The sequence below is a fragment of the Dufourea novaeangliae genome, unplaced genomic scaffold (genome assembly GCF_001272555.1).
Source record: "Dufourea novaeangliae isolate 0120121106 unplaced genomic scaffold, ASM127255v1 scaffold248, whole genome shotgun sequence".
NCBI classification, from domain to species: Eukaryota; Metazoa; Arthropoda; class Insecta; order Hymenoptera; family Halictidae; genus Dufourea; species Dufourea novaeangliae.
In genome coordinates, this window is record NW_015374156.1 from 385,797 (window position 1) to 411,899 (window position 26,103).

Below are 26,103 nucleotides of genomic sequence, written 5' to 3' on the forward strand. Positions count from 1 at the left end.
CTTTATAAATAGTTATTGTGTACTGTTGCTATTTGTACATTTATCAAATTTGTAATCGTCTTTTCAGTTATATATTATGTAAATGCTTTGTTTTGGGTATATACTCGTTTACGTTTGCATAATATTGTATATTTATCCGCATAAAAGGAACCTGTGATTTATATAATGATTTAAATTAACATCAGTAATAATTTTCATATAAAGCAGGCCGATATTCGTTATTCCATGGGGCAAGATTAATAATTCTCAAAATTTTTCAATGAGTGATTCATTAATAGGATATGAAGCACTAATTACTCCAGTCTTTAATGGTTTTTGATCCACCAATGAGCTACGTGTTTCCCTGGAAACACATAGTCCAATGATAAGTGACAAGTCCAATGATCTGTTAATATCTGGTGATCTAATAACAAACTTTCCGTTTCTAATAATTTGTAAATTAATGATAGACAATATATCCAAGAAACTGCAGTCTCCTGATAAGCAACGATGCATTAATAATTTCTGGCCCATGCATAAGCTGTCCTGATCCTGTATTAATAAGTCATAATTCTTAGTAAATCCCTACTTAAGGATGTTCTAAAATAGCTAAGAATCAGACTTTCAGTTTATTAATGAATTAAGTCAAGTTTTGTTTTCGGTATGGCAAGCATCTGATTTGCTCTTCAATAATCGACGATAATAAGAAGACAAGATTCTTGGGAATGAAAATAGAAATATCTGTACTTTTCATGAAACATTTATGAAAATATTATTTTTGTGTCGGTAAGCTTTTCCGACGAAAAAGTGGCGAAGCAAGATTCAATTTTGATTACATTCATTTCGCTACGTGACATCTTGAAAACCAAAATGCTCCAAATTATTTGTCGAATTATTATTATTATACACCTAGAAATAATTATTCTGTAAAGATGGCACGTTTCAGAAATATATTCTTCATAGATTACGAGGAGGACAGTCAAATGCAGAATTGATTGCACTATTTGTTCGTGATAACAAAAAATTTATCGAAGTAATACGACGTAGAGAGGTATAAGAGATTCAAGAAGTTGGTGTAACGATCGTCATTATTCTCTAGAGGGCAATGGAACACTTCTTCCTGCGTTTTTTCGTTCTTTTCCTGTTCCCATTTACGATCCTTTCCATCTTTTTTCTCTTTCGTCTTCGAGCACGTATTTAACGCCCCATGAAATTAAAACCCTCGACACCTTCGAGGAAACAAGAAACGCGAACTTTGACTCCAGTTCTTCGCGACTATGAGTTTCATTGGACCCTTCGGTTCTGTCTGACTGGTTTTATTTCTCGATCGGTCTGTAAAACGGAATCGATCCACTTGATATTGGAGTTACGTGTAAATAATGGCAAAACTTGTCCTTTAAACCGTGTCACATTTATTGCTGCACATTTTTTACGGTTGAAACATAAATTTAATGTCTTTAATGTTTTCGTTGTAATCGTTTCTTTTCATTAAAAGTTGTAATATGATTTTGTGTTTTGTCTTCTCGATTATTAAAAAGATGCAAAAATTAATGCAATCAGCATTTCAAATGAATCTATACGTATACTTTCGTGAGAAACAAGATAATATTGTTTGTAGTAAACTATTCCTTAATTTTTTTTTTTCATAAATGTCATTACGTGCTGCTACCCTGTCTGTCTATTTTAAAATTATTTCTTTTATCTAGCTCCTTATGACAAAGATTGTTACACATTCAGTGAATGCAGGTAATATCCCTGGGAATTACTTAAAGAAATAATAAACATTGTTTCGAAAAGAAACAGAAACTAATCAATAATTTGAAAATCGCTTGAAAGTGAACAGTTTTCGTTTCAATTACATATGTATGTACATGTAATCTTCGCACGTGTGAAATGGAATATCAACTTTATTTCGCTTCAACGAGCGCTATGGAATTTCGTTTTTATTATATGAACAACAGAGTAATGAGGTTGGAGGTATGAATAATCATTTAAATGAAAAATTCAAACCACATCCTCACTCGATGTGAAACTTTTTATAGGAATTCCAAAGTGTACCAGCTATTGTTAGATTCGTTCCACCTGTTACGATTTCCTAGAAGAAGTAATCTCGACATATCTCGATGCATCGTCTCGTGTTCGACATTGTTGTGCTCTAGTTACGTCGTCTTAATACCAGCTGCACGTTATTCCCGACAGTTGAAACGTAAATAATCTATGTTAATAGGAAGCAATTGATACGCGATTTGATATATTCTTATTACCATTTAACTGTTTGTTACTGAATAAAACGGAGAGATATATTTTATAAACTGAGTTATTTGGAATAATATACAAAGTCTTGATGAACCACAGGAGAATTCAGAAGCTTAGGGTAAGGAGTCTCAATTTCGGCGCCCCCCCTCCCAAGGTTTTTTAGTTCTTGTTCGAAAACTAATCTATATTATAGACTGAAAAAAAATGTATAGTCACTTTGAAACGTTGATTACGTAATTCTATTATTACTTTTTCATAAACGTTCATATAAACAAAATTAAAAATAGGTTATTTTCATTTTCCAAAGAAAATTCATTTTGAAATAAATTTTACACCTAATGTTTTATGTTTAGAAAATGTTTTTTTATGAAAATATAAAAATAATGTTTTTATCGAGTAAAGATCAAAGATAAAAAATAAAAACATACACAGTAATCGATTAGGAACTTCTTTCTTTGAGGTTCAGATACACACAGTTCATGGTACTATTTAAAGCATCCAGTGTATATGTATAATCCATTTTGCTCCCTTTCTGTCGCGCGGGAACAGCTTACTGCATAAAGCAGAGGTATCCCCGGGGCGAAATTAAGACCAGTATAGGTGGGTGAAATTAGGCACAATGTCACTTTTCAATGTAATTATTGAATACGACCTGTTAGTGATAAAATACGATTGGAAAAAAAGACAGACAATCAATGACATCTAAGCAAAAAAAAAACATAATGTGTAGAATTATTTATCTTAAATATTGAAATCTGATTTTAAATATATGTAAGTAATCACTACAGTGCACTGCGTGTAGAACAACAACCTGTCGTAACTTATATTGAAATTGATGAAAGGTTTTTAATCACGGAATTAATTCGATTAATTACAGAGTTTTCATTTTAAATTTCTGCCTCGTGTTCGTTACAATGTGTTTTATTCGACATTTGGTAAATTTTTTTTTGTCATTCGAGATTTACTATCACGTTAACGTGAATCCCCATTAGGATAACATTTTGACATTTTTTTTTCTGTTTATTTGCTTTCCTACCTTGCAATTAAGCCTAAGGGATGTTTTCTTTTTGGTCGTCTTTTGTTGAGTATATTTTTGTTTAGAGTGCCCTTTTCTATTCTTTCTTTGTATCTTTTTGTGTAGTTTACTATTACTTCGGACACAGATGGCATTTTTAAGTCTTCTCATATATCTTCATTTCTAAGATACCATTGTGCACCTACTATCTTTTTTAGGTTTTTTGCTCGAATTGCTTACATCTCTGCTGTATGACTTTTTGCTGCCGTGTCTCGTAATGGTATCCTATAGGTTCAGACGGGTTTTATTATTGTTTGGTAGATTCTCAGTTTGTTATCGAAAATGGATTTAGACTTGCGGAAAATTTCATTAAAGAGTGTCCACACAGTTGGGCCCGGAATGTATCCGTAACGATCTTTGGAATGAACGTTTTTAAGAAAAGAAAAGGATATCGTCCACTATTTTTAATATTTTGATAAAAAAATACTACTAATTCTATATAGCGAGAACGTGAAAGAAATACGGAAGGTAGTCTCATATATCGCCTCAGAGGGCAAATCACGTACGGGAAAGATACATATGAATTTCGTGCGAGCACCTGCTGGCATGCGGGTCGAATGGGGTTAATATCTTTGTGCATCCGGAACAATTTAAATTCTTTGTACGTGCATCATAATGCGATTTATAACGGGTCAGTTACAACAACTTCTTCCTATTCTTTGTTTTCGCGTGTATTTCATAGTCCCTTGGTTTATTGTTTCTTACGACAGGGAATTCTGATGAACCTTGCGTGGGACGTGCAAAATGTATGACGTATATTTGATAAACATATGGATATGTTACATAAATTTCATATAAAATATTCCACCTATTAATCTTCACAATACCAGGGGGAAAGGCAGTGTAGTTTTTATCTTAAAATATTTATTAAAGTAATACCGTCGCACTTTTTAAAATCTTAGTTGTAATTCTATAACTTCAAGCTGCTTTGCAAGTTTACTAGTCGATTAGGCCGGGTTTTTTCTTCAACAACACTTCCAAATCATCATTTTTCGTTTCTGCAGGTCTCCAACGCGTTCTTTGTCTTGAAGTCAAAACGTTATTTTGTGATTATTGAAACCATCTCACACATGTGTCGGCAGATACAAAACCGTTATCAAAGGCTTTTTCAATTAATAGTTTTGTTTCTGCTGCTGCTTTCTTCAAGTTAAAAAACACTAAAATACAATGATGAATATGCTCTTCGTCATGTGTCATTTTACATAAAAATGAGTAAATGCTATTTAGTTCATTAGACTAAGATTATTTTAGTTCGTAATGATCTTCGAAGTATGTTCGCAAAGTTTATTTCCTCTTGAGATAGTCTGTACTTTTTATACAAATTGCAATATGATTCTCATATCGTATGCATTTGTAGACTATATTTTAAGTACCAAAATTATATTTCCGGAAAATGTTTAACTTTTCTGTCGGAAACTAGAGAAAAAGTATTAATAAATTGAGGCTGAAAGAGTCTGCTAGTTATTTCATCTTTTAGGAATACTTGTATCGAATGAAAATTATAATATGACGCAATGCAAAGATTTAACCTCAATATGTTTCAGCAATGCTTATTTCATCCAAATTTGTAACTGGCGTTAACATAATTTCAGTCGAAATGACTTAATTTCTTTCTTGATATTAATGAGATACTTCGTACGAAACGTACATACAGGACGTAATTTTCATTTTACAGAGAGAAGGAGAGTCTGAACTGGAAACCAACTGCATTTTAATGGCGACGCATTTATCTTAATTTCAAATCTGTTCTACTTTTTGTGGCCTACGAATTTATACGGCACTAGTATAACGAAAATGTTTAATTTTTTGGTATTGCACCACTGGAAATATTCGTGTATTTCTCATTCAATATTCATGGATTTGATTTTTTCCTTTCACTACAAATAAAATACACCTAACGTTGTAGCTGCATTGCTATTTATTAAATATAAAAATATATATGATTATAAAAATTGCTTGTCAATGTTTCATAATTTAAGTGCTTACTGTAATATATAAAATTTGAAAACGTTTCAGAAGTACTGAATGAAGTGAAGTATGTGTAATACACTTCAAAGAAGTTTATACTACTTTTGCATGTTCATTGTATCCATATCTTTATATTGCATTATACAATTTCTAATTCTAATGTTCTTCATATATCCCTCTACATACACTATCGTTAAAAACTTTGGAAGCAGTTAAATAAAAACTAAAAAGTCGAGTTAGAAATTTCTTATTACAATCACAGACTCACACGACAGAACCAACTTCAAAATAACAAAACAACTTTTCTTAATCAAACTTTCGCCTCATCAAAGACACCAACTTCATTTTTTATAACATACAAACAAACATTAGGCATTCTATTTATTAATATTTTGAAATATTCTTCACCCAAGTTTTGACATTCTGCTTTAAGATATTCCCAAAATTCTATGGCGCGCACACACAAGTAACAGAACACACAGAGAAGCAAGAATCGGCAAAATAAAGCTTTTCAGCAATAAAATTTTTCAGAAATGTGATTAGAAAAAGAAATTTTTTCACAGGTGATTATTTTCTACAAATTACGAAAGGAACATTTGTTTAATTTAAAAATATAATTGTATCCGAACTTTCGGAAGGTTGTATCTGTTAGATTCAATTGAAATTGTTATAACACTTACTGTAATTGACTATCGAAGAATTGAAGTATTTACTTTTAGTCTTTACATAATCTTTTTCTTTTCATTTCAATCAATGGAGAACACCATTCAAGTTTGAAGATTTAATTTGAAAACACTCTGTATAACAAGAGAAGTTTAATGAAATTATAAAAGATCCTCAGGATTCTAGCATATACGTCTGACAAACAATACCGCAATCCCGCCGGATCTCATCAATTTGCTCTTGTTTCCTATTTGCTCCGCCACTCAGAACCACTCAATTTTCACGCCTCCGCCGCGAGATATCGATCAATCCAGTCCTAACGATCCACTAATATCACGGCTCCTCCCACCTCTTTTTCTACCCCGCTATTCTCGGTTGAATTACCGGGTTCAAGTTCAAATTTGAATTATCGTTATTAGCATGAATTCTCATGAATATCCCGAGTGACGTCTTTACACCGACAGCCCGTGGCGGGGCCAAACCAGCTTCACCTTTTCGCCCAGACCTTTTTCAACAAATTTCGTGATAGCACCGTGGCGAAATAAAATTTCCTAGATTCTCGTCGCTATTTATATTCCTATACCTTGCGCCACAGCAGCGTGCACGAGAGGACTACAGGCAGGCATATACCTAATACATATTAAGAACCGTTTTACATACATTACATTACCTTGAAGAAATCCTTTTTCGAAAGAATAATTTAATTTATTCAATGATATATCCAACGAAGTAATTCTGACAAAGTTTGACAAATTTTTTAAAATTATTTTGCTTCACATTTCACTTACTTTCTACGGAATTTATTGGGAAATTCATGTCTGTGAAAATATTTTTCACTTTAATCTACTTTGGAAAAGGGCTGTAGAATATTCGAATGTGCTCGTTGATTATATTATTCCGTAGAATTTTTGAAAATCGTGTTTTTATGTTCAATACTTAGAATGCTATAATTTCGTTAAAAGTTCGTCAAATTAAACGAAATAATTTTCAGAGAAACTATTAGGTACATTTAAAATAAATGCGACAAACATATCCCGTATATTATATAAATTTACCAAAAGAATTAACACAACTGCAGCAGTGAAAACCGTACCCCACAGATATGGAGAGATTATTAGAATAAATTAGTACTGGAGACGGTCCAAGTAATTTTAAACAAGTCTCAAGCGTGAAAAATTTTAATTAATGACAGAAAGTTATTTATTCTCATACCAACATGCTAAATCCATACATAAAATAAATTACGGAAGCTTAGAACAAGTCGATATATAGTTAAAGTTATTACACGAATCGATACTACATACATACATATGTGCAATCTAATTCGGCGCAATTATTCCAATCAATGCTTCAGTTGGTTTACGCCGGTGGAGAATTGATCAATTTTTACTGTGAAGAGGATACCTCTTGCAGGAAAAATCAAGTGGAGGCTGGAAAACGGAAGTCTCAGAATATTTTTCCCGATTTTATTTACGGGAACTCCTATTATTGTTTAAGGGGTGTGGTTAGAAATTTACAAAAATTCGACAGCATCAAGTAGCTTTTTCGGAGGCGGCCAATACAGCAGAAAGTCTACTTTAGGGGCCTGAAATAGATGACTTTTGTGTAAGATACAAAAATGTGTTCTAAATGTAAATTGAATTTTTAATCTCTAAAAGGATGTTTCTCGAAACGAAATTTTTAAAACTGGTGGCCAGAATTAATTGAAAACCGCAGAAGAGATCCGTTCCAAATTTTTAAGGCTTATTTCAGATATAAAAATCTTGTCTCTAATTGGAGGACTTCATTTTTTAACACTTAGTTTTTATTTTATTATCGAACAATGAGCGCTTTCTTTTTTAAATGAAAATCGGTCACTTAAGTTTCAACGTCCACCATTTTGTCCTAAATGATTCTTTTTTAAAATGCTTCGATTAAAGACTAGATAAACTAATATATTAACTAAATTATCCCCACATTTTTATTTCAGGTAATTCAGTTCCGAGTGGGCGTGGTCACCGAAACCACCCTGTTGAAAAGGTGTCGCGTCCGTCCGCGTGGATTTCTCTTTCGAATCCGCCTGGAGTTGTAAATTCCAGGCTCGACCGTCGTGGTACGCGTCCGGTTGCGACTGTTGCCCGCCAAATTAATATTAGGCAACTGATTCAATATTCTCTAGTGAGAAAAACTAATAATTGCTCGACCGTTGGAGCTGACGAATCGTGATGCGAATGTTGCCGAATGAATTGAGTCCGTTTGACTCTTGTCGATACGAGTACGTGAATGTCTTGAGTCCGTGTGACTCTTGTCGAACGAGTGTTTGCGAACGAGTGATTCTAAATGAGTGTTTTCGACTCACTGAATCTTTTCGACTGTATGTTCGAGTTTCGTGTGACGTCGCGCTTCCTCAAAGTTCGATGAAGCCGTGACCAAAACTCGCCTCCTTATTGGTGATGCCCTGAAGGGGAAGGCAAATTTCTCGGGTTTTCCACGCGACGCGGAGGTGGAATACCTCTCCTTCAGGGCGAAGCGGACGTCAGGAAAATATCGCGCACGTGGTCGCGGTGCGAGTTGACCGCGACGAATTTTCGAGTCTCTCAACGGTAGGGTTTTATGATTATATTGTCTGCGAGTCAGCGCGCCCCGGTAAGGCCCGGCGCGGATGGGTCCCAGGTTACCGAGCGCATGTGGCGGACTGCAGACCAAATGTTCGCTTCTTTTGTCTCTGATTCCCTTTGTCAACGAAATCGAAATTGCAAAGCGTCGGTCTTGAAAATACATAAATTGACTGAAAGAAGGAATAAAATAATAAAAAGTAACGGTATCGTCTGATTGTATAACCGTCGTTTCGGTCTACGACGGAACAAAAGGTCTTCCGGAAAATCCTGCATAATTCTTAAATAAATCAATACATATTTCTATATGAAAATTTATCTTAACATTCTTTAAATTTGCCTTTGTTAAATACAAAAACTACCGTGAAAATGAATGCACGCTATTCCCTGAAAAGTTCGGAAAGAATCGCCTTTCTTTTCTTACAACGAAAGATCTTAATAAGTCAGACTTTTCCGCCAAACACTATTACTTCGTCCGAGATACATACATGGATAAGATGTCACAGAATTTTACCATTTCGGTACACATATTAATCAGCTTTATCACACATATTTATCACATTTTATCACATCATTATCACACATACATATTTAGTCAATTTGCTGAGTGATATAATGATCACGAACAGAAATCGAATTTTAAGATACCATCTGTTCTGACACATCTACTAAGTATCTTACGCTGTTCTTTTAATCATTTCCAATTTACAATTTCAATTTAATTTTCACTCGCACAAAAGTTAATTCGGAACGTGAGGTCGTAACTCTGCGAAAATTGCATGCGACGCAAAATTGCACGGCATAGCCTATGATCATTAAGACTCATAGAACTCGTCGTCTAATTTGTCCAAGCGGTTAATGAAAATTAACGTAATAATTTCAGCTGCGTCTAAATCGACTCGGCTTTCAGCATGAATAAAACGGAGTATATACCAGTGGCAACTCCAGCTAAACCTTAAGTGACAGTGTTCCTGAAGGAAAAAAATGATTTGATTTATGCTGCAGTTTTCCGCTTTTCTCAGTCTAGTTCCCGTTGAGCACGACCCGAAACGTGCATTTATACTCTCGTGTCCTGTGTCATCAAAAGTCTTCCGAGGCTTCTCGAGGATGAGAACTCGGCCACAATCATAACTCTTCCTTCTCTTCCTCGGTCCTTCACTTTTCCTTTTTATTTCTCCTTCATTCCCCTCTCTCTTCCTTCCTTTCGTCCTGCCCTTTTCCCTCTTAGCCCACGTTTGCTCTTCCACCTCTGCGCTGTCCTCTTCCCTCTTATCTGCTCCATTTTCTCTCCCTTTATTTTCATCTATGTATACACTTTTTTTTACGCTATTTTCCTCGTAGACTTGTTGTTTTTTCTTTCGTTCTTTTACTTGTGTCGAGTAGAGACGGTGAAGACCGCCCGTGAAGGAAGGAAAACTCGTAAGTCGACGAAGTCAAGAGGAAACGATCTTGAGGATGAAAAGAAATGAAGCTGAAAATGTGTACGCTGTTAAGAAGCTTGTTGTCACTCGACAAGTTTTTCCGCGTCTACGTTTCGTCTGCGTCTTAGTTTTGTCGTGTTATTATATCATTACGCGATGAATCCTCGTAAAGTATAATTGTTACGGGACACGGTACCACAAAAGCATAAGATAGTAATTATTAGGTCGGTGGGAAACAATATTTTTATAGGGTGCCTTTTACACAGGGCGTCCCATTTGAACATTTACACGCAATTATCTTCCGAACTATTCGTTATTCCGAAAAATGTTTCAAGCAAAGCTTACTTCGTTTCGAGGCGAAAATATCTTATGATGGTCACAAATCTTATCTAAGCGGACATACCTCTGAGATTTCAAGGTGATCTCTATTTTTTTACATGGACATATATAGTTTCGTTTAGGTAGACGTGTAGTCCATTCCATAACGAATACATTGACGAATACATTGATAATATGTTGGTTTTTCAAGGTCATTTAAGGTCATTTATTACCGTTTAAAACTTACACAAATACCACATAACTAACGACGTTTAAGATCGCCACGACGAAACACTCCAAAGAAGTAATCTTGGAGATGCTCAACAAAGGTAAGGTTCGAACAGCAATAAATGACCTTGAATGACCTTGAACGAAATTACAGAAGTCTCTTATTTTATAAAGACGAATGCCTTGCATTTTATACATATATACAGAAAAATACGTCCAATACATAAAAAGTAATATTTTTTAAATGGAGAGGTTCTTCAATTAATCCAATTTTAATTTCTAATATAGTAGACCTCGATTACTCTTACTATCTGTATATAACTATCCATAACCCAAAGAATATTATTGTTTTTCGAAATCTTCAAATATACATTGTACGGTACTATAATAGTTTTATATCACATTAAAAATAGTATCAGTTGTCAATAAACGTCAGACGAAATTTAAATTTCACACAAATCTGCTCTTTTATAGTTTCCGGTGAGCACCGTTCAAATTCTTCCTGGTGAAAACTATTTCGCTGCAGAGTAAAAAATTCATCGAAGTGTCACGATTACGGGACGAAATGAATATTGAAGGCGAAGCGCGACGATTTCGGGGATCGATTTCGACAGAAATGAAATCGCACTTCCTCCCCGGAAATTTTATTGGAAATGCCTTTACGATTCTTTTCCGGAGCTTTGCGTTTTATCGCTGTACGTGCTCCCACGGCTTAGCCGCGTGAATCTCGCAATTTTTGTATTCGCCACGCTGTATTGCTCGCGTCTAACATACTACTATTTTCGACAGACACTCCTTTCCTGCAAAATACAAAAAAAAAGTAAGATACCGTGGAGGAAGTTACGAGAATTGCCCTCGGACAGCTAACAATGGCCGGATGATACGTCAAAACGACTGAATTGTGAAATGAAAAATGCGGCGATGAGCTGAGCTGAGTAATGTGCAAGACCGTGTTTGACAAACATTCAGCTGGGTAGGTGAAAAAGCACAGGATTCAATGGATTGAACTGAAATAAATACGAAGCTACTTTTGTGTTATAGGATAGTAGGGTCGAAAGTAACAATTCGACTTTGGAATATGATTTGCGCAAGACTATTATAGTTTACAACTATTTCATGCAGAAATATGCAAACAGCAATAATATACTGGGTGTCCCAGAATAGCTCTGCCACCGCAATGAGGGGTTTCTGAGATGATTTCAAATAATTTTTTCCTTAGTAAAAATGGGTATACGAGGCTTTGTTAACGAGATATTAACGAAAAACCCCGACCAATCAGAGCTCGGTCGGCAGACCCGCGAATAACATTTTCGTTAAGGAAAAAGTTGTTTCAAATCATGCGAGTCGAAGCTATTTTGGGACACCCTGTAGAACTGTTCTGGACAGTACTGGACACCATCACAATATAGGCATATAGGGTAACGAAACCTTCGACTTTTTAGCGAAAGTAGCAATTGTAATACAAACAAATAACTCTGTATCTATTCCCTTTATTGGCTTTAGGGAATCATTCAAACATAAATGCGATTCAGACACCAAAAAATTAATTGAAGAACAAAGTCGAACAAAAGGCAAAGAGTATTTCCAATTTTATTATGAAAGCAACAGCGAGCTTTGGTTCGTAAATACAGGCCTTACACGTGAAGTTAGTGTAACTATTATTCGTTGTAGATCCGATCGTTATAATTTCGTTGCTTCACTGTCACATGTAGGCATTATAAATGAAACTAAGTGCAACTGCAACTATGAAAAACAAGATTTGAACCACATAGTTCGGCTCTCGTTCAACACTCAAAGATTGAAACTAATTAAAAAACTAAGAAAATGTCAACTGTTTCTATCACTAAATACATATAAGGTCACTACTCAGTCAGTGAAAAATTGTAGCGTTTTCATATGTATATCACTTTAAAAAAAAATGTAATATACAAATTTAAACAATGCAATATCTTACTCTATCGAAATCCTTATGTTTCTCTGAATATTGTACATACATATGTAATGTATATAGTAAAGCCATATAACTCGCATTGAGAGTTCTTTTGTGTTCAAATAAAAAAAAGCTGTTACAGTTACAGTAAAACTGTTTATATACCACAAGCTTGCATATCTATCTGGTATTATTAAAGTCATAACAGTTTAGCTTTGTGATGAATAATGCCAGAATTGTCAATGAACAATTGAAACAGAAGAAAATGTTCCAATTGATAGCATTGCAATAATTATTCGCGTAGATACGAATCTAAGGAAGCAGGTAAAAATTCTGAATAGTCTAACGATGTTTTTATAAAGTATTCTTTATATTTTTGTCTTCAAAGTTTAAGGACTCCTCTAAAAAAACACTAATCTACAAGAATTATATGCTACATTCTTTTCCAAGGCCCTTCAGTTTCACAATTTTGACCTGGATTCTGAATTATACATTCATGAAACGTATTCATTACTCTCTGTGATGTAGGTACGAGATTATTCCAATGCATCATTGATGGAATCATAATAGATTACACAAGTATAATAATCATCGTTAATATGACAATACGACGTATTTTACTACATAGTTTAATATATAATTACAATGTAATTATTACATACATTGAACATGTCGCACATAATTAAATAGATGCAACGAAGTTTCATACAAACGCCTGTTAAGCAAAAGTTTTTTACTCGATTATGTATTAAGTCGTTGCTCATGAAATAGATTCTTTTTTTGTTTTAAAACTACACAGTGTACTCTACTCATTTCAAGGTACGATTTCGCATACAACAAACAATAAAATCCATTATGTAAACAAAAATAAAACGACTGAATTTAATTAAATTACAGAATTAATCTCAATTAAATTGGGCCATTTCCTCTGCGTGCATTAAAGAATGAACACTTAAAACAAATTCATAAATGAATTTTATAAATAGTTATGTAAATTTTTGTCAAAAATAAAAGTGTCTTGACCTGCTTAAATTCAGTATAATAATTATGTAATGAATATAATATAATAGTTATAGCAGAATCCTTTTAATAATATCGATATACTATTCAAAACGATTGTACCATTATAATTTCCATCGTTCACGATTGTCAGAAGAGGATTTCATTATTCTTTGCTCAATTATTGAGAATGTCTGCGTTTATTCTGGTAGGTGGTCGATTGTGCCACCTTAAAAATACATAAAACTACTAATAGACGTCGATCATCCTGTACTTCGACCTTATGCGTACCTATCGATCACTGGAGTCGTTTTAAATTAAACGACACTTTCGGCGTTTCCTTTTTTCTGGTTGTTATACCGTCGCCCGAAAAACTGGGCGATGCATCGAGAGCCAAGCTTTTTCAGGTGCACGGGAGACACGATCGTTAAATCTGCTCCGGTTGTGCAATTATTGAGCGGCGCTTGTATACCATCCGCTGTTAAAGTGCAATACATTGAAGTCTCGAGAATTCGAGTTTCCTGGAATTTGGATTCCACTTAATTCCAGTTTTCGTTTGATTCGACTGCCTTTGTGGAACAGCTTTATCCAGGTTACGTTCTTGTTTACGGATTACGTGCAGGAAATCACATCAAGCGTCCTTTTTATCAATTTTATGGTAGTATCGCGAATTATAGGGACATTTAATACATTTTATTTCCCAATTATTTCCATTCTTTTTCACTGTAACGAACGCTTGTCCCCTTTCCTGACAGAAATATTTTTTAAAGCCTCTTTTATTTTGCCAAAAATGTTCTTAGTTCAATGTTTTATGAAATATAACATTTTCATTATTACACTGGAAGTATAATGTTCCTTTTTTTTCAATTCTAAAGTTGAATTATTCACCTTTTCAATTAAATACCATTTCAAACTTATCGACTTATCTTTACGGATATGTAGATAATTTACGTATTACTTGGACAATTGCAACTGCTCTGGAGAACTATATTTTTAGAATTTTATAAATTCTACTTTAATTATTCCCACATTCACTATTCTAGCATCTGGAATAATATAATGGCCTACTGTCCACACTATATTGATGTTTAAATAATTAATACACCGTTCTTAACACTGGCGTTAGAAAATTGAACACAAAACAATTATTTAACTTGAACTATGAAAGTTACGAATATATAATTCTCTCGTATAGAAAGTTTCATAGCATACAAACTTCACTGTACTCATTCTATTCATTGTGACGTGTAGAGTTACCTCGTTTCAGCTTATACCACTAATTACGCCGCATGCTTCCTTATTCATCATTAAGTAACAACGTTTTTACAGTTATATGAAACTCGTTTCTGCGGAAAGCTCGTTCCAGTCACTGTGTATGTGTCTTCACTATGATTCAGGATAGGGTCTTTACGTAATTGAGAAGCAGATTGAGTAAAGTTTACGGTGGATCGTGTGATTAACGTTTCAAAGGCCACGCTATTTGCAGCTTAGACATCGAATCATAAGTCATAATTTCAGCCGCATCAAGGCCCGTAATTAACGCAGAGTTCGTTCAGCAGATTGACGATGAGACACCATCGTGAAACTCGGCGATCAGACACGTTGATCTATAAAACAGCAATTTAATACGTTTCGTTCTCACGGTATATAATTACTTTCATTGGTCACGTAATATAGGAAACGCTTTTTTTGATTGTTTTTTTCTTGTTGTGACTGTATCACTGTTGTTTCGGCTGCATTGGTGGGGAATATTTATTCCACTGTTTGTACTTGGAAATAGCTTTCACTGATAACACAAATGTAGGGAACAGTTATTCGCGGCGCGTAGAAATGAGACTCGTTATCTCTAAAGTGGAAAATTTTATATGAAAGCAAGAAAACAATGCAGCTTATGTAAAATTTTATTGGAATAACGTATTTCGATACGATACTATTTTAAAAAGAAGTTTCACACTATTAAATGAATTTAAATATAATGAAATTGTACATTTTCCAAACATATTCAACTACTGATTAGAATTCAAAAACGATATTTCATTTGATAAACATGGAATTTATAAATGCAGGAGTCAGTGGAAAAACGTCTGTCTCGGTTCATGAATTGTACTAAAACTGAACATGATTGTTTAATTATTTCTATCTACATGGATAATATAAATATAAAGAAAATGTAATTTATAATACACTACTTAATTGTTAAGTAGGAATCTATTAATTATTACAAATCCTCCATTTCTAAATCTAATTCTCATTCCAATTCTATTCTTACTTTCCTCATTTCAATTTCTAAAAGAATTAGATTATTTTTCATGTAGATAGCATGTAGTTTCAAGGAATATTTAAGATTTCCATATTAAGAGAGGGTATAAATTTTCTATAACATTTTCATGTTATTACGTTATTACTTGAAATATCCTGTGAAAATTGCCTTTTATTTTTACCCTTCTTGGACTGTTCCAATCAATTTCACCCAAACTCAGACTTTAATTTTTAATTATAATATCTTACCAGAGAAATTTGTGAATTAATTTCACATCAGTATTTTCGGTATATAAAGATCAAACGACACGTAATTCTTAATTCGATTATCGTTTATAAGAGAAGGATACCAATTGTCCGACTTCGATTTTAATGGAGCTTTCTAAGATGACAGTATACAGGTCCTTGCTAATGCACATATATGGAATATAAGATGCTGACAATTAAAGCTAAATAGTTAAAGTTATATATTTCTAGGATGTACTATCAATATATTTCAATGTTACTGAATTGAACTGTGTATGTTTTATTTAAATATGTTAAAACAATAATTTAAATAAAACCACTAATAAACCTTTCTATTTAGTATCACAAAATGTTATCTCGAATATTTTCATGGTATTTGTGCTTCACTTCTACTCACATATGAATAATCTAACTTATCCGTCAAATAGTTCCCCTTGTAATTTCGCGTTATACCTCTTCTTTCAACGTTATTCAAACTTCCGTTTGGAGTTTTCGTTCTTTTTCGCATTCTCGACGATCCTTTTTGTTTGTAGTTCGACTCCCAAAGGGATCACGGCGTACACAGTCGAGTGAAATCGTTTAATGGAAATCGAATTACTCGGACAAAACTAGAAACAACTCTTTGCACTCCCTGAAGGGGGAGCATTTCGCGAAGAATCATATATATTTTCTCGAGTTCTCGACAGAGGAGTGCCGATCAAGCGAAACCTTCGTCCTCTTTCTATCTCGTTGCGGAAGAGTCGACTGAACAGTTTTAATCTTGCTTCCTTTGTTCCCATCCCTTTGAAGTTTCACATTATGTCATTTTTCGGGCTGTTCTTCCAGTAAGCTCTCCCTCCTTTGAAAACATAGACTTTTTGCACCTTGTGTTAATAGAGCAATCTGTATTTTGGTACGAATTGTCAACTCCATCAAAACACTTCGGTACAATCCTTCAGTAAAATGGATCATCAAATTATTAGAGTTATCTACATAAATTAAACAGTTTTACGATTTTAACTGTATTGTTTATAATTACCTACGCTATGCTTAACCCTTTTTGTGTGTTTTTAGTGGACAGTTTTTAATTAAAAATGATCCCGTGTAAAAATCTTTATATTGCGACTTTATTTCTATGGAAAAATAAAAAACAAAACACAATATTTTCGTACTGTCGCTCTAACAGTTTGATCATTCTCATGGTAAGTCCTACAGATATGGCGAGTGAGGTATAGATGCGTATATGTTGAATCTACGTACGTAATTCTTGCAAAGTTATGTGTACAGTGTATGATTTTTAAAATAATATCGTGGATATAAGTAAAAGAGATTATTAACTGTAGAAGCTTTTACTTTTTCTTAACATCACTCCAGTACACTTGAAATCAAGTAATTATGTACAACATGGCATCGTATGATTAAGTAGTTGCTGTGTCATTGAGACCGTTAATTTCTTCAAGACTGTTTTTAACAATTACCTCGTGAGTTCAAAAGTTGTAGAATCTATGACAGGCGGAGTGGAAAATTTATTTTCATGTTTCTCGTACGATACTTTGACGTAAACTTCTCTGGCATAAAAAGATAACAAAACATTGTAGTCTTTTTTATTACGTTTTGTAAAAAACGGTTGAAATGTACACATTATCTTTCACATTTTTCATGGAAAATATATGAAATTTTTCTGTCAGGTATAACAAAATTAAAATACAAAGATCAAACGGATAAGAACGGTTTTCGAACAAATAAATTAACTATAAAAGACTTCAGTGGGAAATAAGGGTAATTGTATGTATGCATGTAATATTAATTATCTTCTTAATACTTATTCCATTAACGCTTCTGTTTGACATGGAGGAAATAATTACATTACGTGGTAACACTCCTCGAAATAACATTTTCCTGCATTTCCCTCTGTTTCTTCTTTTACAAATACTTCCCTTATTTACACTACCAGAAAATAAATATTTGACTTGGTTTTTCACATCTCGGTAATTTTTGACCGTAATTTTTAGTTAATTAAAATAACAAACAGTTATAATCGAACGTTTGGAAAATCTAACACTTCATTATATCTATTAAGACTTTTAACAGTATACTACATTCTTCGTTAATAAATAAATGAATATAAAAATTAACAAATTCATTTAAATTATATCAAATACTTGAAACGAAGTATTGAATTTATTCCTTAAATTTAAATAATTTAAATATTACAATTTCTTCATTATAGATAACGTGGATCAATTACAGTTTACGTTTTGTAATATATCTTGTATATCACGTACCATCTCGTCATATTTTTTATTCGTAGCTCGTAAGTAATGGATGACGTATTTTAGAGTAACTTTTAATCGATCTTCGGTGTGGAATTTTTGCACGGCATATATCGCCACGTGATCGTGTTCTATACCTACGTGACGAACGTGACTTGCGTACACATCGTTTGGTCGAGATTATTTATCGACATGCACTTTTTATTTCGGTAGAGATGCTTCCCAAAGCTGACAGATTGGTTTTCAGTTATTTAAACGTTACAGTTACTAGATGTACAGACACTTGAATGCTTCCTTAACACTTTGACTGCCACGTCATCCAAATATGGGTGACACGTGCATTGCAAAGAAGCTGGATTATCTAAATATTGTTATAAAATTTATGCGTACATTTAAGATCGCAGTATAACTTAAAACAAGACCAACAGTCTCTGTTAACTATACGCATATATTTTCGACGATTTATGACTTAAAAAAACGAGGTAAAGTGTGTCTGGCTACGTACGGCCATTTCCACTGTGGCAGTCGAAGTGTTAAATAAGCTGTTTTCTTTTTAAAGTGGTATAAGTCCTATTTTGAAAAAACAAAAATAAGTTTCAGCTTGTTTCAGCTAGAGATAGAGGGCTTCCTTATATTTATAATAACGTCTTTTTATATTTATAATTAAAGTCAGTACAGTAGGTACAATATTCTCATGAATGAGTCCACAAAAGTTTGACTATTACATGGAATTGCATAACGCTGACGGTGAAATTATAAATTGGTTCATGATTTGCTCGATGAAATTTTAAAGGGATGTGTCATGTAAAATGTTATGTAAAATGTTAATGGAAGAAAATGTGGAATTTAAATGACTAAATTTTAACCGCAAAACAGGGAAGACCAAAAACTTTCAGTATAATAATATTATTGCCGGTGTAATATACAAACTCAAAATCTATTAAGTCAGCTAAATACAAATAACGATATGATGAGTTTATTGCCATGCATGCACCCTATTCGCCACGAATATTTCAAAAAACTTTCTACGATGGAAAATGAATGTAATATGAGTAAAAGTTATTAATATTTTCTGCCTTTACGATTGTACTATAATTTTATTCGTATTATTCTTTTATTAAACATATAATAGAATTCTCAAAAATTTATATTAATTGATATATTTTTACGTTCAATAACAATTCATTGTTTTTATTATAACTATTATTATTGATGTTTTAGAATTCATAAATAGGGTACAATGCAGAACGCTGAATACTTCGAAATAAAAAAGAGGTCAACATATACCACTTCAGAAAAGGAGCAAAAATCATTATTATTAATACGAATTAGTATTAACGCAACTATATATTTATTAGCGTGTCATATATTCATTTTTGAAAAAATATTTTAATGTGTTAAATGGAATTATAATATCGTGAATGATTCATTAGTTTTAAATAGAAGTTGTGTTTTTCGAATGTAACTTATTGAGAAGTGCCTGGGCTTAATTCTGTTTCGCGATCGCTCGGGGTGAAAGCATCAAGAAATTATGATGCGAGGAAACAGGTTTTAGCACTAAAAGCAGTAACTATGTAAATATAATATTGTATATTACATGCTGTTTAAATAAAGTATTATTTATCATTTATTACGTTATATAATTTATTATATATATATCGAAGTACTAAAACCAATTTTTAACGGAAATATTGCATTTATAGAGAATTATTAATCAGCCAGGTATTATCGTTCCAAAATTTGTTTCACAAGAGCTGCTAAGCTAATTATACAGGGTAAGCTAATTATCAGCTGATAATGAACAGATTTCTTGTGCAAAAATAAATAAAAATACACGAAATGACGTTGTTCCGATTCGAACTTTTATTTTCGACAATGTACAAGGCGATTTCACAATGTACGCATTGGCCTCGAGATCAGCGTCGGTATAAACGACTTATTTATTTATTTTAACTCATTCATTTATGCTGGAGCATTCGCGAGTTAAATATTTACAGTTAAATATTTGCGATGGGCATTATCGCTTCCATAAATACGGTCCGGTGTTTTGGCGGACGGTCGAATAATTATTTCGCGGACGTGAAACGCGTTCCCTACGAGATCGCCGGCCGTAATCGGAACGGAATTATCGGCGTGATACGAATCTATGCCGAAATTAATTACGGTTAAAATGGGGCCGTGTCGAGCCTCGCTTTCGTCATATTTTGATTGAAGATGCCCTCCCGCCGATCCAGCCACCGACACTTCGAGCTCGGCTTAACTGACGTTGACAAATTAAATAAATCGACGAGTAGAAAGTGTCAATCGCACGTCTTTGTTCGATCCGCGAACATATATTTTTTTTCCACGCGTATTCGTTCTCTCGACATTTCCATTGACGTGTTCGCGATTAACATTCGGTGTAATGTTATTGTGGCTCGTTAAAAAAATTTATAATATCACCGTAGACGGTAGGATTTACATTAGTAGCATTACATATGTGCATTATTGAAAATGAAATTCGGTTTTGGCTTAATAATTCAAACCCGAACAATATCAATAATTTTCTAGCACGAATGTATCTATGGAATGTTACAAACGGGAGTACGTATTAACGATCATTTGTGACTGATATATAATACAACCGACAGTGCATTTCACGTTAACTAATAATAATCGTATTAGTACCTATTTTCAGTTTCGAACGGAAATAACAATTATTTTTGAAGCGAATCTGTGTTACTTCAAGAATGCCTCCAGTTCATGTGAATGTATTGTATCAAAAATTGAAATTAAATTATGCTTTCATTAGTTATTATTGAGTGTTACTTGAGGCCTAAAAAAATAATAAGCTTGAAATTTTTTTATCAGGGAATTATTAAATAAAATAGTGGAACTTCTTTAACAAATGTTAGGAAACAGGTTAACTTTATTTTCATGCATTAGATATTATTTAAAATTATAATATGACGAAGTTATACAACAATGTCTATTGTCATTCCTGGCAGGACATTGTCAGCTGACACCCAGCAGATCACTGAAACTATTCATCCGATTAGTCAAATTTGGATACATTATTCCTTATAAAATTATCTATAATACATCTTATGATCTTTGAATAAATTAAAACAATAAGAAAATGACAGCTTTATAAAGAAACTATATTTTTCAAATAAAAAACATAAAATTTGAAAATTTACAAAAATTCAACAAATTAAAATTATATATAAAATGTACGTTACATTGTAGACAATTTTATAAGAATAATGTGTTCAGATTTGAAGATAATAGGATAAATAGTTTCAAAGATCAACTGGGAGTCAACTGACAAAATAATGTCAGACATAACGGCACACAGTGTCGTGTAATTCCACCATTTTGTAAGTTTAAATAATAACTAACATACGGAAATAATATTAAAATGTTGCCTACTATCCCTTAAAAAGATTCCAATAATATACTTAATAACTACCTAAAAAAAAAATGTTGAATTCACCTTTTCTTTAAGCCTACAAGGTAGTGTACGCCTTTAAATTCAACTGTTTAATTATTATTTAAAGAATGTATACTGGTAACTTTTAATTTCCTATTCTAGATTGCTAGTATCTTTTCCGAGTTTAATTTTTAATGCAATGTAAAAATTAAAAAAAATAAAGCACAATAAAAAATACCTGTAGAACGCCCTAATAATCCATAATATTGTTAAGTGACAATTATGTATGTAGAATGATGTAATTCCAGAATAAGAATCCAGGAGATGTCGAATATTTATGGATACTCATTGATTTCTATTAACTTCTAATAACTAAAGTATAAAAGTCCAAAGAACTCGGTTGATTCTCTTTGATTTCTATTAACTAAAGCATAAGAATGCAAAGGATGTCGGTTGTTTATTCATCCTAATTGATTTCTATCAAATATTCATTAAGAACTGCTCGAAGATGATCGTGCTCATCTTGCTGCGTCCCTGTCTAACCTGTGCATACGCACATCAATACAACGACATTATTCCTCGAGAACGGTCCGTTGCCCGTGCCGCTTCATAAATCGCTCGATTTATCGTTGCTGACTCACCGGGATCCATTCGTGGTGCAACGCTGCCCCCTCGGGGCCATCCCATTGGCTTTCGGTGACCTATCGGGGGGCCTCGACAATTCACCGCAATTTTTAGGTAATTTTTCCCCCTTCTTTTTTTTTCGACAATAATTATTTGACTAGATAATCCCCTGCACGGGCTAATGCATGCAAATTGCAGAAAAGAAATGTATGCAGAGCGATTTATCTAACGTCTTCGTGGACAGTTCGTTATATAGCAGCACCGTTTAAACGAGAGTATATAGCAATCAAGTGGGGTGTACGTTAATAATTATTATTATCTTCTGTATCTTTAACTCTTAAGAGATTAACAGGTATCAGATCAATTAAAATATGTCATTAGAAGATTAGAAATGACATTGAATAAATAAATATTTTAATTAATTCTAAAACGTTGATACACACGAATCATCAACTTACAATAAATTCAGAAATATTAAAAATATTTATATTTACATACATATACTGAAGAAAAAAGTTACTTCACGTGATCATATGATATGAACAGATAAACTTTTGATTCATATTAAAAGAAAGACTGATCAAAGAACGTATCAAAGGACCTTATAATAAGCAGTGCCCCCATCTGAAATTTATGTAGACATAGGGAAGAATCAAGAATTAAGAGCAGAGCGACAATTAGTTATTTAACACTTCATTTTCTTATCCGTATATTGGAAACATTCGAATATTTTTAATACGACTTACTTTATTTTTAATTATTGAAAAAACGTATCTCAGAAAAATAACGAGTAATCGAAAAATAATTACGTAGTCTTTAATCTTATCACAAACAAAGGTAATTTGCAACTACGTGACAACTATGTCTACGAGCTCTTTCTATGAAAGATTTTTAAAATTGGAAGAATACTCACATTGAAATCCTCCGTGCATTTTACCAAATCCGCTGGATGTCCAGAATAGAGCTTCAAGGTTTGCAGTAGACCCTTTAAATAAACAATCAAAAAATAGTACACGATAGCACGGTAAACACAATTCATATTTTCCTTCACGAGTCTCGTATCTCCTTCGTTTCTTGGGTGGTTTACGACGGAACGCAATGGTCACAGATTTCAAAACTTCACTGGTCGAAGAATCATCACTTTCATTTTTAAAACACAACAAAACGGCGTAAATTCTTCCGATGGCCTTAAATTAAAATTACTCGATGTTACATAATAATATCAGGTTTTCTTGCTGTAAGTACAAATTTGTACAGTTTTATACGGTAAAGTTCGAATATTATGTTTTTATATTGCAACATATATTCATTGTTATGTAAGAGTTACTAGATTATAAAATAAGCACATATACCTACGATATTTTCGTGGCACATTTTATTGTAGTGTTTTATATTAAAGTTAATGTAATGCTGGTTAGCATATAGAAAGGTGTTAGAAATGAATAAAATTTACTATATATATATGTGTGTGTTGAAAAATGAGGGTAATTTGCGTTGTATCGACGTTAGATACACTAACGAGTAATTCATTCCTTTATATTAAATTATTATAATGTTATTGAAAGTAATAGAGTCTGATTAAGAAAGTGGTGGCAGCTTTCAATTACCTGGTACTCCACAACTATCATTCGTGATATCTTTCTGTCGGTATCAATTCCGACAATAGTTTTATTTTATAATAACTATATCATGTCGATGATACTCATCAATTGTCAATAAGAATAGCAAGAGCCATTAAATGGAACTTTTCCTTTGGAAAGTGGAGCTTGATAAATTACACCTAAAACATCTTTGTTAATTTCTTACACCACTGAGAAATAACAATTACTAAAAAAATTAAAGTTATTGGTGTATTTTTCGTGGATATACTTTATGTGTAGGGGTATGTAAGAAGTAATACAGAATATTCCAAAGTGGAATTATTAACACTTGGAGTGCATGGGGATGATAAAAGACCCCAGTTCCAAGTTAGAACTCACCTCCAGATTTTGAAAGATCCTCACTTTAAACCTTTCTTTTATTACTTTAATTTATTATTCCTTTAATCTCAACAATTCTGCCCGAATGTATTATACAAACATTAAGCTTTAAAAAATGCTTCAACAATTGTTTTCGAAATGTCCATAGTCCAGGAGGTATTTTGATTTTTAAATCACTTGGGGTCACTTGTCCCTCATATGCACTTCTGAGAACTTTCAGAATCTGTGCACACGAAGTGTTGAATTAATTCCAAGGAATTGTCAAACGATCTGCAGGTGTTAATCAATGAAAATCACCTAATAATATTTCGAGCTGGCAAGAGCTTCGAAGGGTACGTACTGAATAGCAAATGGACCTCGGACAATATTAATAAATGGCAATTATGACGAAAAACAAAATTACTTATGCATCGACCTAATAATAATCAACAGCGACTACGAGCCCTAGATTCAAAGGTATTATGCACGTTCAGACGGGTAATCGATAAAAAAAATACACAAAATTTCGACGATAAAGAATTTTGGTCGTGTGATTCGAATCCATTGCGAGATAAATTCCAGTCGGCGTGTTCACGATTTATTTCGTAACAAATCTGGATTATGCGTCATGCCGATGCTGACGTTTACATCAGTATGTAAGCTCTTCTACACGTATCTGCAAATATTTTTACGCAGATAAACCGTCCACCTCCCATACACACGCGAAATAAATCGCAAACAAGCGCAAATTAACACTGATTTTCTGACGCGCGCGCTCTCGAGAATCGTGCACGGTGTTAAAAAAAAGGCAGGCTGTATGCTCCCTCCCACGCCACGAGTGAAACAATCGCGCGTGTTTGTTTTACGTAACGCACGCTAACGTTTGCAACACGAGCGCGCTGGAGAAAACAAATTTTTGTCCAGGAAACAGCTTTTGTCTAGAATACGGATGTCTTGTTGAAACTCCAATTAACGGAGGCCTCGGTGGTTTGACTAACAATTTCGTTTTTAAATGGCACAATAAACTATTTGGCCCGTGGTCGGATAATTTTATAAAAATACATCTACTGTTTGGGCAGAAAACAATTTTACAGATTGTTGGGATTAATAATACAGGTTACAAATGTCCAAGCATAATTTTACTTGTTAGTGAACTTTTTAATTTTACATTTGGACATCGTGTAACTATAATAGTTATTAATGAATAACGATATGGCTTTTCTCCTTTATCACACTATTCATTACTTTAGTATTATTATATTCCTTTTGAAATTTAGATCGTCTATATGACTATTAACACTAGAACTACCAAGCAAGTCAAAATTACTTGTCAATACACTCTTATAACGACGATTAAAATGTTATGACAATACATTTCCTCAGATCTTTTGTACCTTTTATTACGATATAAAGGTGAAGAAATTAGTCAATTTCTAAATTTCTAAATTTTCAAAAGTTTTTCAGGTTTATCCACCGATCGAAGCAAATATGCGTTTATCGTGGGTAGTTCTACTGTTAGTATACATTAATCAGAGCTTTTTAGATGTGATATGTAAATAAAATTTCCCTTTTCGATTCTTGTCATTGCTTCTTATCATTAAGTTGTTCTAAATGTCCTTGTTTCAACCGTTACATCAGTCTGTATTAAACATTTGTTAGTACAAAATTAAAAGTAAGGACCCTAATTGCATCATAATTGAAAAGTAATTAAAAAATACCAATTGGACCTGTCGAAGTTTTGAACCGTACCTAATCGCCCCCGTTCTCTAAAGGGGTATTCTAATATAGACTTTTCAAAAAAATGTTTTTTTGGAAGACCATACCATTTCTGAAAATATAGGTGTTTGAAAGTATGTCTGCATAAGGAGTTTTCTGAATTTCTGAAATTAGTGAAGTTATGTACAGATAGGAAGTTATGTAC

General features: G+C 33.2%; 1 protein-coding gene across 1 annotated transcript in view; it reads right to left on the bottom strand.

Moving 5' to 3' along the window:
- Positions 1–23,852, bottom strand: part of LOC107191882 (collagen alpha-2(IX) chain-like) — an 81,160-nt gene extending 57,308 nt beyond the window's left edge. Inside the window, exons 1-2 of the mRNA XM_015581024.1 lie at positions 23,832–23,852; positions 23,138–23,209 (exon numbers count right to left, since the gene is read on the bottom strand). Of these exons, the coding sequence (XP_015436510.1) occupies positions 23,138–23,209; positions 23,832–23,852 (93 nt within the window). The remainder of the gene's footprint in view (positions 1–23,137; positions 23,210–23,831) is intronic.
- Positions 23,853–26,103: the final 2,251 nt, after the last annotated feature.